The 14,921-nt window shown below is 36.0% G+C and overlaps 1 protein-coding gene across 1 annotated transcript in view; it reads left to right on the top strand.

Moving 5' to 3' along the window:
* The window catches only part of LOC115414757 (nuclear receptor coactivator 1-like), a 120,359-nt gene that overhangs the window by 91,863 nt on the left and 13,575 nt on the right, over window positions 1-14,921 (top strand). The window contains 7 exon segments of the mRNA XM_030128048.1: window positions 314-461; window positions 4,527-5,481; window positions 7,949-8,179; window positions 14,145-14,183; window positions 14,185-14,273; window positions 14,275-14,347; window positions 14,350-14,497. Of these exon segments, the coding sequence (XP_029983908.1) occupies window positions 314-461; window positions 4,527-5,481; window positions 7,949-8,179; window positions 14,145-14,183; window positions 14,185-14,273; window positions 14,275-14,347; window positions 14,350-14,497 (1,683 nt within the window).

Here is a 14,921-nt window from a genome sequence, read left to right as displayed (position 1 = left end):
TAAGGTGTAATGCACTTGTGTCAATGATGAACTGAGGCATAATCGTTTAAATTGCACTTAATTTTGTTAAGAAATTTCAGTTTGTTTGTGTTTGTCAATTTTTTTTTAAAGGATAGTTTGTGTATAGGAACATTTTCATCATGTAATTTTACTTTTTTCACTCTAAAACCAAGGAAACAGTTTGTAGTTGACATTATTTATATGCTATTATGTTGTTATTTTACTGGTTCGACCCGCTTTACATCATATTGGGCTGAACTCTGACATGTGTCCGCTCTGTGTTGATGTTTGTCTGTCTTTGTGTCCACTGCAGTGATGACCCACGGCACCGCTGTCAGTCCGCTGTACCATTTCACGTTAAGTGATGGCACCCCGCTCAGTGCTCAGACCCGCTGCAAGTTCTGCTGCCCCCCCAACCCTGACGTACAGCCCTTCATTATGGGCATTCACACTATTGACAGGTACTGCTCACACACACAAACACACACACACAACTCTACATGTTTACTGCTGACAAACACAAAAACAGTTAGCTAAACACTTAGTTGAACATCCACTGACACCTAATCATTAAACTAGTAAGTCTGTCTATTGTTGCATGTAAGTATATAAATAAAAACCCTATTGTAGTCCTGAATACACGACTGTCAGTGAATGTGTTTAATCATAGGGTTTGTACACAGTTTGGACAAACTATTACATTTTCTGGACAAGTATGGAAAGAAACAAAAAGATTGAAATATTCTTTCTCAACCCTGTTCTGTTTTTATAATTCGTCATGCTCTGACTGTAAATAATAATTTTCTGCCACACCTTACCATCTACTTTCTTCAAATTTCACTTAGGAAGAAAAATCTCCCATTAAACTTGAAGGAAATAATGATGTTTTTATCTGAAATCCTCACAAACAGGACATCTTACAGCTGTAGACATGATGTGTCCCAATACTTTTGTCCATATAGTTTATAAACGTCAATATTTCCTATATTACTATATAGTATATCTATATAATTGCAGGATGTTGAATATATTAAAATATTAGGGATGATTTATAAAGTAAAAAATAATATTGTTCCAAATAGCATTCAAGATTTCTTTAACCCTTTCATGCATACTGGTCACTACAGTGGACAGTTCTTCTCCAGCTCTTCTCTTATATATTTATGGGTTTTGTTGTTTTAGTTCCATATCAGCCAACACAGTGGACACTTATTCATCATCCCATAATACATTGTAATTCATACCATTATTGTAACTTTGCAGATCAGGTTGATAAACCTGATCTGCTGTAACATGTTAAATCAATTGCTAATTGTTATTAGACTGTAATCAACAGTTTTCTTAATCAAAAAGGTTTTTTTTTTGCATATTGTCTGCATGAAGTTAGTAATAACTAGTATTAGAGTATGATAAAATGTGAGAAAACATCAGATTAGCTGCATGAAAAATGTTTTTATTTCATAGTTTTCCCGCAGTTTATCACTTTCTGATGATGGATTTTAAATACATGTTTTTTTGCTTCAAAAATTGGTGTCCAGCTGTGTGGACATTTTTGTAACTCCATAAAAATAGGTTCATAAAAAAATTTCAGTTGCATAGTTTTTTTGTTTTTTTTTTCATGTCTAAAAAGGAATAAAAACACTCAGGAAAAAAAACTCCACTAAAGTTCTCATAATTCATGCATGAAAGGGTTAAATTAAGACAGTAATTCTAGTGTCAGAGGTCTTTATATTTTAAAATGACTTATTTCATTGTTCATGTACATATCAAAAAATGAGTTATTTTTCATTCTTTCGATTGTACGCACAAATTAGAAACTGGAAATAAGCAAATGGACCAATTGTCGGGTTTCACGTTGACATTATTGATATCCGATTTGGTCTGACCTGGAAGTTACTGACTTCTTCGTGTGTTTCATGAAGTGTCTTCTTCTTACATTGTCTACCATGGACCCACTGTATTAGACAAAACAACAATACCTGGAAGATCCTGACCATTTTTTCAGCTGTCATGTCGTCCTTCTTTCAAGTAACACGTTTGCTGCCTCTGAATAACACGAAATTCTCCATCAGCGCAGAATGCATTTAGCAGAATACTAGCAAACCCACGACTGTCCAGAACAACACACCAAGAAGTCAGTAACTTCTGGGTCAGACCAAATATCAGAAATGTCAACATGAAACCCCACATTTGGTCCATTTGTGTATCTCAGATTTTTAATTTGTGCGCACAATCGACAGAATGAAAAACAACTTGATTTTTCATTTTTTATTTGTATATGAATAATGAAATAATCATTTTTTTCATTTTCTGATTGTAGATTCTCAATTGAATATGAAAAGAATGAATGATACACAGATTCAAGCTCAGTATCGTTGGCCTTCATTCCTACTTTTCTCACGTCTGATGTGTCCCAATACTTTTGTCCATATAGTTTATAAACATCAGTATTTCCTATATTACTATGTAGTATATCTAATAAATTGCAGGATATTGTATATATTAAAATATTAGGGATGATTTATAAAGTAAAAAATAATATTGTTCCAAATAGCATTCAAGATTTCTTTAAATTAAGAGAGAGCAATTATAATTTCAGAGGTCTTTATATTTTTTAATATAGGAAGGTGAGGACGAATGTGAAGTCTAGATGTGTTTGGGTTGTTGGTGTGAAATTATGGAATGGACTTGATGGTGAATTTAAGTTGTTCACAAAGTTTCAAACAAAGTTTAAAAATACCTTAAGTATAAAATCATTCAGGAATATTAAGTTGAGATGGTACAAATGTTTTTGTTATTGTTGATTTTTTTGTTATAGTGAGAATGTTCGATGATGTACACATTTAATTTAATGTTAGCAGCGTATCAGGTGAAAAGGATAGGCAAAAAAATAAGCTTTTGCTTCTATAGGGTTTCCGCTGGATCTTAAAAAGTCTTAAAAATCTTGAAATCCACAAATCTCAGATGTGAGGCATTTTGACTTCTATTTTTTTGTTACTCCGGTCACAATGTTTGTCTAGCACTAAATAAAAAATATATAAATAAAAAAAAAAGTCTTAAATAGTCTTGAATTTACAAATCTCCACTTTAATGTCTTAAAAAAGTCTTTCGACAGCATTAAATTTGATATAGTAGGTCTTAAGTTATGTTGCCATAAACTTGTTGGTTAAATATGTCTGTTAAATGTCAAAGCTGCAAAGAAAGTAATGTTAGTCGGCTCAGTTCCACTCGTTCCAACCCAACAATTTATACTGAAATTAGGAACCAATTATTTGCTAACTTTGCTGCCCCTGGTGAGAAGTAACTTGGAATAATGACAGTCAAGGCACTGGAGTAAATAATTACATTAGGAGCCACGAATTTTTGCCAGTACGATCGTGAAATTAGCGTTAAATTCTCTTCGAAGTAATCTTAGCAAATACAAAAGTAAAGTGCAGGGAAGACAGAAAACAGAAAATATGAATACATTTTATTTATTACATCTCAAAACCCTCTATTCAGACACAAAATTACAACAGCACTTTGTGCAGTATGTACTAGACAGTATATTATCAATATGATAATTAAAGAAGTGCAAAAATATAGTTGTGTGTAATTATTATAATTATGAGGTTATACGGTGGAGTTAAACAACATTATATACGTATTTACATTGTAGCTGTACATAACTTTCTATGTTCAAACATAAGACACATAAGACAATTCAAAAACACTTATAAGAATGTGTTTTTCACAAGATATCGACAAGAGGGTTATTAATTGTCACCGTATGTTCACTGTTGTTTATGTATATATTTCCTTCCTTGAGTTAGTTATTATTTATTTGCTAGCACAACTAAGAAAGGCATTGGTAAAAGATTATATGTGTATTTGTATGTGTGTATATGTATAAACGTATATATGTGTATATGGATGAATGAGTGTGTGTGTATGTGTGTTTGTGTGTGTGAATAGATATATAAATATAGAAGAGTAATGTAAACGGAAGAGGGACATATATTATTAATAATATTGTAGGGAGAGGGGGTGGGATTAAATAAATTATACTTCTTCCCACCCCTTTTCGGGTAAATGCAAATGGAATTATTGTGCTTTTCTTCCGTCTAAGATTGTTATGATTCTTGATATTTGTATTATTGTGTATGTTTTGCAAGTGCATATATGTTAAATTTCATTCCATGTTCGGAATAAATCACTAAATCACAAATCACAAACTCTGTTATCGGACAACAATACCTGGAAGATCCTGACCATTTGTTCTGTTGTGGTGTCGTCATCCTTCAGAGTAACGCGTTTGTTGCCTCTGAGTAACACGACATTCTCCATTATCACAGAAGGCATTAGGCAGAATACTAGCAAACCCACGATTGTCCAGCTCAACGCACAAATGAAATAACAAGTCATTTTTTCGTTTTCCGATTGCGGATTCTCAGTTGAATATGAAAAGAACGAATGATACGCGGGTTCAAGCTCAGTGTATTTCGTTTTCATTCCCACTTTTCTCACGTCTTCGTTCTCTGTTGCAGGGAACACAACACTGCTAGCTCTCAGGAAAACACTAACCCCAGCCTTCCACTGACCCAAGGCAGCCTTGCCCAGACTCCCTCCCGCTCCCCTGCCCTCCTCTCCAGCAGTAACTCAACCCCAGGCTCAGGCCTCACCACTTCGGGCCTTCACCCCAACAACAGCAATGCCTCCTCCCACGGACACAGCCCGGCCACGCCCACAGGCTACCTTACGCCCAATCGGACGTGTCCCCAGCAGGTCAACAGCCCCTCTCCTTTGAGCAGCCCACTCACAGCCACCCCTACCTCTTTTATGTCACCCAGGATGCCGCGGGCCAGTCCTGGGTTGGGGGGGAGCCCTCGGGTCCCGGGGAACCCCTTCTCACCTTCCACGCCAGGCCTCCATTCTCCGGCCGGGGCTCTGAGCAGCGGGGGCAGCCTCAACAGGCAGCAGTCCGGTGGGGACGGCGGGTCGACGGGGTCCTTCTCCCTGTCGTCTCCTGTCAATCAGAGACAAGCCAGTACGCCCACCGGCTCCTCCGCTCGGCCCCCATCAGCGAAACCCTCAGACGGAGCAGACGGAGGAGGAGAGGACTCTGTTAAAGCCCCCCTCCCTTCTGCCTCCCAGCTGGGAAACCCCCGGCTCAACCAGCTCCTGGACAGCAACGGGACAGGAGCCGAGTCCAACAACATCCACTGCACCTCATCACCTCATCCCAACCCCCCTCCGGCCCCCCAGTGCCCGGCCTCGCACAGTACACTAACGGAGCGGCATAAGATCCTCCACCGGCTGCTTCAGGACAGCAGCCCCAACGACGCCTCCACCGCCAACGACGAAGGAACCAACAAAAACGAAGTCGAGATCAAGAAGGAGCCGCCGGCCAGTCCAGCACTGGCCACGGCTCCTTCCAAGTCCAGCTCCAAGGAGCCGCAGGACCACCAACTACTGCGCTTTCTCCTGGACACAGACGAGAAGGTAAACCAGAACATTTTTATATTCATGAAAATGTCTGTTTATGTTTAATGACTGAACCAACCATGTGTTTGATGACACACTGCAACATTAAGAGTATTTATGACAACGGATTTCAGAAGTAAGGTTTGGATATAAATCATCAAATAATGATGCATATCCCAAATCCATGGTTTATGTTTTAATTTCCTTTCCTTTTACGTGTTATTTTTTGTTTGTTTATGGGGTTTGAGTATGTAGAGCAGGGATGTCCAACTCATTTCCGTTCAGGGGCCACTTTCAGCCCAAAACGACCTCAAATGTGAATAACACGGACAATCAATGAGCAACCTGAAATTTCCTAAGAAAAATAAGTGCAATTTTAACAATATTATGCCTCAGCTTATTATTTACCCATGTGCATTACAACTTACAGATCACCGTGGATCTACAAATACACAAAACATTTAATAACAGACAAAATATTGTTTAAATTGCACTTAGATTTCTTAAGACATTTAGGTCATTCATGCTTGTTCATGTTATTCCCTTTTATGTTGATGGATAGTTTGCAAATGTCGACATTTGCATGTAAATTGCCTTTTTTTATGCTAAAACAAAAAAAAAAGTTAGTTGTCATTATTTTTATAGGTTATTATGATAGTATTTTACAGTTTAGATCATATTGGTCTGTATGCGGAACCTGAAATAAAATATTTTTTAACATCCTTGAATGTTAATATTTTCAGTGTAATTACATTTACTTTTCACAAATTCATCCCAGGGGTTGGATTGGACAAAAAATGAGTACATTTAACTATGAAAATGTTTGCATTTTATAGATTGGCTAAACATGTGGAAATTCCATCATACAACTACTAGCTCTCGGACATGGAGGGAATTCGCCTGGAAAAACCTTATAAGATTTTTTATTCCACCCAAGTTTAAAAGTAAACAGTTCCAGAGGCATCAGGAATGTTGGAGAGAATGCGGGGAGATGGATGTTGACCATTCTCATGTTTTTTTGGAAATGTTCAAAACTTTGGGAGTATTGGGAAATGATCTACAATGTCCTATGTCAAGTATTAGGATACACAATTCCAAAGAAACCTGAAATTCTTTATTTATGCAACTTTGGTGATGGCAGTATACGTGAATATGATTAATATTTGTTAAAGGTGATGTTGATAGCTGCAAAAAAAATGTATTACAAGGAAATGGGGGAAGATGAACGTGCCATCAAAGGATCAATGGATAAATACGATTGAGGACATATTTCTAATGGAAAAACTAACACACAGATTGAGACTACAAGAACCACAAATGAACAAAAAGTGTAAAAAATGGACATTATATAAGCAAAATTATTGGTAAGACGGTGCTACCCAGACATGTTCATGTTGTTGTGTTTTCATTTTGTTGTTATTCTTTTAACCCTTTCATGGACAGTGGTCACTACGGTGGACAGTTATTCTCCAGCTGTTCTCTTGTATATTCATGGGTTTTGTTGTTTTAGTTGCATATCAGCCAACACAATACACTGCAATTGATAACATTACTGTAACTTAGCTGTTCTTGATAAACCTGATCTGCACTAACATGTTTAAGTATTTTTTATATATTTTTTGTATTATCTCCATGAAGTGAGTAATAGCTAGTATTAGAGTGTGACTCCTGAGGGTTAAAATGAGAGAAAACATCAGATTAACTGCAATAAAATTATTTTTATTTCATAGATTTCACACAGTATGTCAGTTTTTGATATTGTGTTTTAAATACATGTTTCTTTGCTTCCAAAATTAAACACATGGTGGACATTTTTGTAACTCTATGAAAAATAGGTTCATTTTAAAAAAAATTCAATTGCATTGTTTTTTTGTTCAGGCCTAAAGAGGAATAAAAACACTCAGGAAAAAAAAAAATGTGACTAAGGTTCTCATAATTCGCGCATGAAAGGGTTAAAAATTAATAAAATATAAGTTACAAAAAAAAAAGAAAATGTTTGCATTTACATTTACAACCATGATCAACCTGAAATTTCTAAAGAAAAATAAGTGTAGTTTCAACAATATTCTACCTCTTCTCATTACACATGTACATTAAAACTACAGATTACAGTGGATCTACAAAGGCACGAAACCTTTAGTTACAGGCATAATATTGTGAAGAGTTTGAAGTTTGGAACTAAAACACCCTGTGTAAAAATTCATCCCACGGGCTGTATGTTTGACACCCCTGCTGTAAAGAGTAATATTTACAGAATTACAGCTTGTCTTAACATAGAAGTTTAACTTTGTGATTTACATGCGTTTTTTAGGTGATATTACAAGAGCTCAACACAGAAACTCACGATAATGGACTTGGTTTCACAGCTGTTACACCCATAACATCACGTTAACACATTCATAAGAGCTGGATTCTGCAAACAAAATCCATAATAATCTGACTTTTTGGTTCGAATTGCTAACTCAAATTTCCTCTTTCTTTGAAGGACTTGGGAGACTTGCCTCCTCCATCTGCCCTCAGTCTACAGACGGTCAGAGTGAAGGTGGAGAAAAGAGCGAGTACCGAGTCCACTTCCTGTACGGGCTCGACCGCCGCCGCAGCAGGAAGTACACCCAAACCTGCAGGAGCGTCCAGCACCACGGCCTGCATCAGCCCCAAGGCCAGTCCTGTCGGGGAGAACCGCCGAGACAGCCGGAAGGACAGCAGAGACTCCACGGTACGGATTCAGTTACTTAAACTAATCCAAGTAAAACTCCAGTTATGTACTGAAGCCCACTTGTACAGTCTGACATGTTCCATATACACCATGTGGACAAAAGTATGTGGACATGTTGAATTCAGGTGTTTCTTTTCTAACAGGGGTCTGGGACACAAAACAATAATGACTAATGTCAGAATATAGTTTTATATTGGGTTAAATATTGTTACATTGGATAGTTTGGGTTAAATTATGTATGTTTCCAAAATGCCTCAGAGATGGTTTTTACTTAATTTCACTCAACAGTCCTTTTGTTTTTGTTTTTTTATCCATGACTATGATTTATAATTTTCTACCTCGACATTTTTAATGTATTTTTCATGCTCTGACTGAGTAATAACTTTCTACTTTCTTTACATCTCCCTTTGGAAGAAAAATCTAACATTGAACTTGAAGGGAATATTGATGTGTATAAACTATATGGATATAAATATGGGACACATCATGTCGACAGCTGTAAGATGTCCTGTTCAAAAACATCAATATTCCCTTCAAGTTTAAGGGGAGATTTTTCTTTCTAAGTGAGATGTGAAGAAAGTAGATGGTTAGTAAGAAGGTAATTTTTCGTACTTTGTAAATAATAATTTTCTACCACAACTGACCATCTACTTTCTATATGTATATGATAAGATAAGTGGATGGTTAGCAAAAAATCATTAAAAAGTAACAGAATGAGCCCGAAAATTGATGAAAATGAACAACACAGGCATCAAAAAGAACAAAAAAGCATAAAAATGACCAAAATAAGCATCACAATGAACAAAAATGAGCAACACAAGCATAAAGAATGAACCAAAAAAAGCCTCAGAATGAACAAAAATGAAGAAAACAGCATCTTAATGAGCAAAATACAGACCAAAAAAAGAAAGTAGATGGTTAGTTGTGGTAGAAAATAATTATTTACAGTCAGAGCATGACAGGTATTAAAAAATATAGTGGTAGAACATTTAAAATCATAGTAATGGATTAAAAAAATCAGTGTTGAGAGAAATTAGTCATTATTGTTTTGTATCCCAGACCCCTGTTAGAAAAGAAACACCTGTCCACATACTTTTGTCCACATGGTGTATTCTGGCAGAGGTTATGTACCGCTTTCTTTTTCTCTGAGCGGTGGTAAAGTTGTTTTTCGTACCTGCTGCTTTATCATAAATTGTGTTTACATGCGCACCAGTGTCCAGTTATGATGTTTATCCCAGCTTTGATTATGGTGTTTATATCTACTCGTTCATATCCTTGTATATGTGATAAATACTCGCATCCCGGTTACTGATTACTGCATATTGTTTGTACTGGAGCCTGCAATGTTTACAAGACAAACTGACAATTTAATCTGACATTCCTGTAGCTGTTCATCTAATCTTAAATTAGTTTGACCGTGGATCCGTCGAGCCCCATCTGTGGGTTTGAGGTCTGAAAGCATCATAATATTTTGAGTGTTCTTCACCGTATCTGACTGAAGCTGGCGTCGTTTAGCCTGTTTACGACAGACTTTCAGTGCTGTTGTTGTCTACATTGGCTGTTGGTAATTCTTCCATTATCGAAGGACACAAGTACATTTAGTCGTCACTCTTACTGCAATTGTTACTTTTACGTCAGTCGGGCCGAAGCCACTCCCTGCTCAGGTTCAGACACCGGAATAACATGCATCCATGCAACATTGCACTGGTTTCTTTCAGAGTACGTCATCTAACGCAATCCAGTTTACTCGAATCCTGGAAAAGGATTTGTTGACGTTTCTGACATCTGAATATGTTTACATCCACAAATCCAGGACACTTCAAAAATAAAACAATCACAAAAAGGACACTCAAGGCCTGGCTGAACATGTATATGGATTTTGGCCTTGAAAAAAATGCAACCTGCCAGTTTTCTATACAGCAGGGTGTCAAACGTAAGGCCCGTGGGCCAGAACCGGCCCACCAAATTGTCCAATCTGTCCCTGCAGGATGAACGTGCAAAGGGAACAAATATTATCAGTCAAGGCTGTTCAGTGGCAATAATAATGTAATAGCATAATAACCTAGAAATAATGACAATTTTAACCTTGGATTAATGTGAAAAAAGTCAAATTACATTATGAAAATATTTACATTTACACAGTATCCTGTCACTATAAAATGTGGGGATAAAATGAGCAAATATGAACAGCCTGAAATGTCTTAGTCAAAGTCAGGTTTAATGTCATTTTTGCCAAATGTACATCACACACAGAAACTGAAATGACAAAAGTCTAATGCCCCGCAGTGCAAAATGAAAACAGAAGAAAAAACTAAAATATAACTGTAAACAGAATATAACTTTAAAAATAGAATATAACTATAAAACAAAATATAACTATAAACATAGGATATAACTATAAACAAAATGTAACTATAAACAGAATATAACTATAAAAATAGAATATAAACAGGATATAACTATAAACAAAATATAACTATAAACATAGGATATAACTATAAATGTGGAATATAACTATAAACAGGATTTAACTATAAACAAAATGTAACTATAAACAGAATATAACTATAAAAATAGAATATAAACAGGATATAACTATAAACAAAATATAACTATAAACATAGGATATAACTATAAACAGAATATAACTATAAAAATAGAATATAACTATAAACAAAATATAACTATAAATGTGGAATATAACTATAAACATAAGATTTAACTATAAACAAAATATAACTATAATCAAAATATAACTACAGTATAAACATAGAATGTAACTATAAACAAAATATAACTATAAACAGGATATAACTATAAACAAAATATAACTATAAACATAGGATATAACTATAAACAGAATATAACTATAAAAACAGAATATAACTAAACAAAATATAACTATGAACATGGAATATAACTATAAACAAAATGTAACTATAATCAAAATATAACTATAAACATGGAATATGACTATAAATGTAGAACATAACTACAAGCATAGGTTGTAACTATAAACAAAATATAACTGTAAACAGAATATAACTATAAAATAGAATATAACTATAAACAAAGTATAACTATAAACGTGGAATATAACTACAAACATAGGTTATAAATATAAACAAAATATAACTGTAAACAGAATATAACTATTATCATAGAATATATGTATACACAAAGGATATAACTATAAACATAACTATAAACAGAATATGTTTAAAAACAGAATATAACTATAAACGTAGAATATAACTACAAACAACAGGGGGTTGAGGAGTCCATAAATAAACAATAAAGACAATACATAGACAGTACAGACAAATAAGTGCAGTTCTGGTAGTTTTCTGCCTGTTTGTGCATTTTTAGATCCACTGTTATCTGTACATTTTGTTAATAATAAGCTTAGACATAACATCGTTGACATTGCACTTATTTCTTAAAAGATATTTCAGATTGTTCAGGTTTTCTTACATTCTCATAATGCAATATAACTTCACATTAAAACGAAGAGGGAAAAAAGCTGGATTATTATTTAGAGGTTATTATTTTAATGGTCTGAATACTTGAGATCATGTGACCCCTGAACTAACTGAGTTGGACACCCCTGCTGGACAGTATTTGTACACTCAGTGACAGCAGTGTGACCTATCCCATACACTGTGTATTCACATTACGGTAAAGTGATCGTGACTGCACAGCACTGCGTCTACGTGGGTTCAGTCCAACACTCACACCACCCCAAATTAACCAGAATGACCCAATAATCCTAACTGGGTGTCCGCCCCAGAAGGAGGCCGTATGTCAGCGTTCATGCATGCGTCCGACTGTTGGTTTTCAAATGTGCACAGGCGCAGTGTCACAAAGAATACTTCACAATTAAGCACCTGGAATTTTCCTCCACTGAGCTTTGCTCCTGCATTGGCAGTTGCCTGACAGCCGTTGTAAATCAAGCTGAATGTTTATTTTCTTGGACTTTGTCTCCGCTGTAGGCTTAGCTACCAGCTGCAGCCTTTGAAGCTCTCTAGCCTTTGGACCTTTTGTCTCCCCGTCTCTCTTCACTGATCGCTTGCCCCCTTTTCGCCCACCCAATATTCTTCATTTCTGAACTATTTTCCCGCCCTTTGTCCTTATACCCCCCCACACACACACACGCACACACACACACACACACACTCTTTATTACCTCTTATCTTTTTCTTTTTTTTTTAAAATCCTCTTATTTAAAAAAAGGCAATATAAATTCACTCTCATCAATTTCTGCAAAAGCGTCCTAGTGTTTTTACATATTAATAACATACGTGTCACAAAACTATGAGGGAGGGGTAGCTTATCCTTGACATAACTTAGTCCATTTAGTCCAATCTTGTAATTTTTTTCTTTTTGCACAACTTTTTCCATGATGTAAATCTCATATACAATGTCCAACCATTCATCGATGGTAGGGGTTTTACTTTTAGCCATTTTCTTGTAATGCATTTCACCTTGCTGTCAATAGTAGACTATTTAGTAATTTCATATTATTACTAATTCAATTTTTTAACCCCATAAAGACCCAAACATCACTGTCGACCAAAATCATCTTTGCGCTCAACTGTTAATACCTGTTGATCCACTAATCCTATACATGCATGTAAATAATTGGTGTGAAATACAGTTTGTCATCTGTCACGGTCATCAGATATGACCCATTTGGACGTCAGAGGCTCCGTAGTTACCGTGGAACACCGACATTGATTCACCAGTAAAACAGTGGGTGGAGAGTCTTGTTTTTTACGTTATTATAAATATATTTTGCTGAAAAAGTTACTCTTTCATCAGTTTTTGTCTCTGTATAATAACCCCTCACTTTAATCTGCGCTTTTATGAACATCTACATGATCAGTGAATTTAATACAGGCAAATACCAGATTTTCACTAAAGAAAAAGCAAAAATACTGAGTTAATATTATAATAAATGGTGATAAAACATTTAAGAACGGTTAAATAGATAGAAAATTAGGAACTGCCACAAAAGTAACGCTGGGTCTTTATGGGTGAATCTGAGCTTTTTATGAAAATCTAAATGGTCAGTGAATTAAATATAGGAAAATACATGATTTACACTGAAAGAAACTCAAAATAAAGAAGAAAATGTTGCAATAAATGGTGATTAATCACTTAAAAAAGTTCAATAGAGAGGGAAGATTCATTTGGGGAAGTGCCACAAAGATACCACTCAGGATTATTATCATTAATGAAAACTAACGAAATGACAAAAACTAGAATTGAAAAAAAAACCATTTTCGTTAACTGAAATAAATAAAAACTATAATTAAAAGAAAAAAACGATAACTGAAACTGTACTGTGTGCTTACAAAACTAAAACGTATAAAATTATGCATAAAATTCCCTTCGTTTTCATCTTGTCAGTGTCAGATTGATACAAATTCGATTTATTTCGCTCTAGCAATTTTAGCTAGCGGCACCATGCGGCAATTCCCGGTCCATTACTTGTGTTCGCTGTTGTGGTTTCCAGTCGTCTTCTGGTCCCCCACTCTACCTGGAAACATGGAGACTAAAGTTGGGAGAAAGCAGCAGAGTCCTGTCTGGGATTTATTTGAATATGACGGAGAAGAAGAGAAAAGAGACGACAAAACTAAAATTAATACTAAACTAAAACTAAACTGAGCATTTAGAACAAAAAGAAAACTAATAAAAACTAGCAAACCTGCTCTAAAAACAATTAAAACTAACTGAATTAGAGAAAAAAAAAAAGTCAAAACTTAAATACAACTAAATTATCTTGAAAAAATCCGAAACTATTAGAACCTTGGTACCACTGGGTCTTTATGAGTTTAAACACTAATCACCAATCCAAAGTTTTACAGTATTTGTTCCAGATTCGTTGTTGATGTGTTTGTGAATCTCCTGCTGATAGTTTCTAACGCCTCTCTGTCCGTTCTGGTCTGTTTCCCGCCTTCAGATGTCTGGTGGACCTGTTGACATGGACCCCCTCACCCAGGCTGCTGCCTGGCCTCAGAGGCCCCGCCGGGGCCAAGCAGGGCGGCGAGGATTCAACAACCCCTGGAGGAGGCCCCCAGCTTCAGTCTCCGGCCCCCCCAGCCTCAGGCCCAGCTCCAGTCCCCCATGCCTCAGCTCCAGTCCCCCCTGTCCCAGCCCCAGTCCCGTTCCCCAGTTACCAGTCGCCTTCGCCCCAGCTCCACTCCCTCTCCCCCCAGCTCAAACTGCAGTCCCCCACTCAGCTCCAGCCCGGAGAGGTCAGCACTCCCCGCAACGTAAATGTGAAGAGAGAGCCTCCCGGCACTCCGAACAGAGGTACAGTTTCAACATCAACGAGGGGTGGTGGGGAGGGAAGGGGGGCAGGGTAGTGGAAGATAAACCAGACACAAAAAAAACATTGACCTACTGTGATAATAATTTTATTTTTCAATAGTTTTAGTCGTAGTAGTAGAGTTTTAGAGTAGATTAGATTAGATTAAATTCAGCTTTATTGATCCTTTGGACACAGCCCTGAGGAATTTAAGGTTACAGTAGCAGCACAACACGGAATGTAAATATATAAGAAGAATTACAAGAATAAATTGAAAGAAAACAGTAATAACGACAGCTTTAAAACTAGTAGTGGGAAAAAAAAACAGGCAATTGCACATTAGAAAATACTAGTGGAAATAAATAATAAAGTAGTTGTAATAATAATAATAATAATAATAATAATAATAATAATGTATAATAATTAAAA

Source organism: Sphaeramia orbicularis, chromosome 24 (assembly GCF_902148855.1).
Source record: "Sphaeramia orbicularis chromosome 24, fSphaOr1.1, whole genome shotgun sequence".
Taxonomy (NCBI): domain Eukaryota; kingdom Metazoa; phylum Chordata; class Actinopteri; order Kurtiformes; family Apogonidae; genus Sphaeramia; species Sphaeramia orbicularis.
Note: the sequence above shows the minus strand (reverse complement) of the source record. Positions and strands in the feature narration are given on the sequence as shown.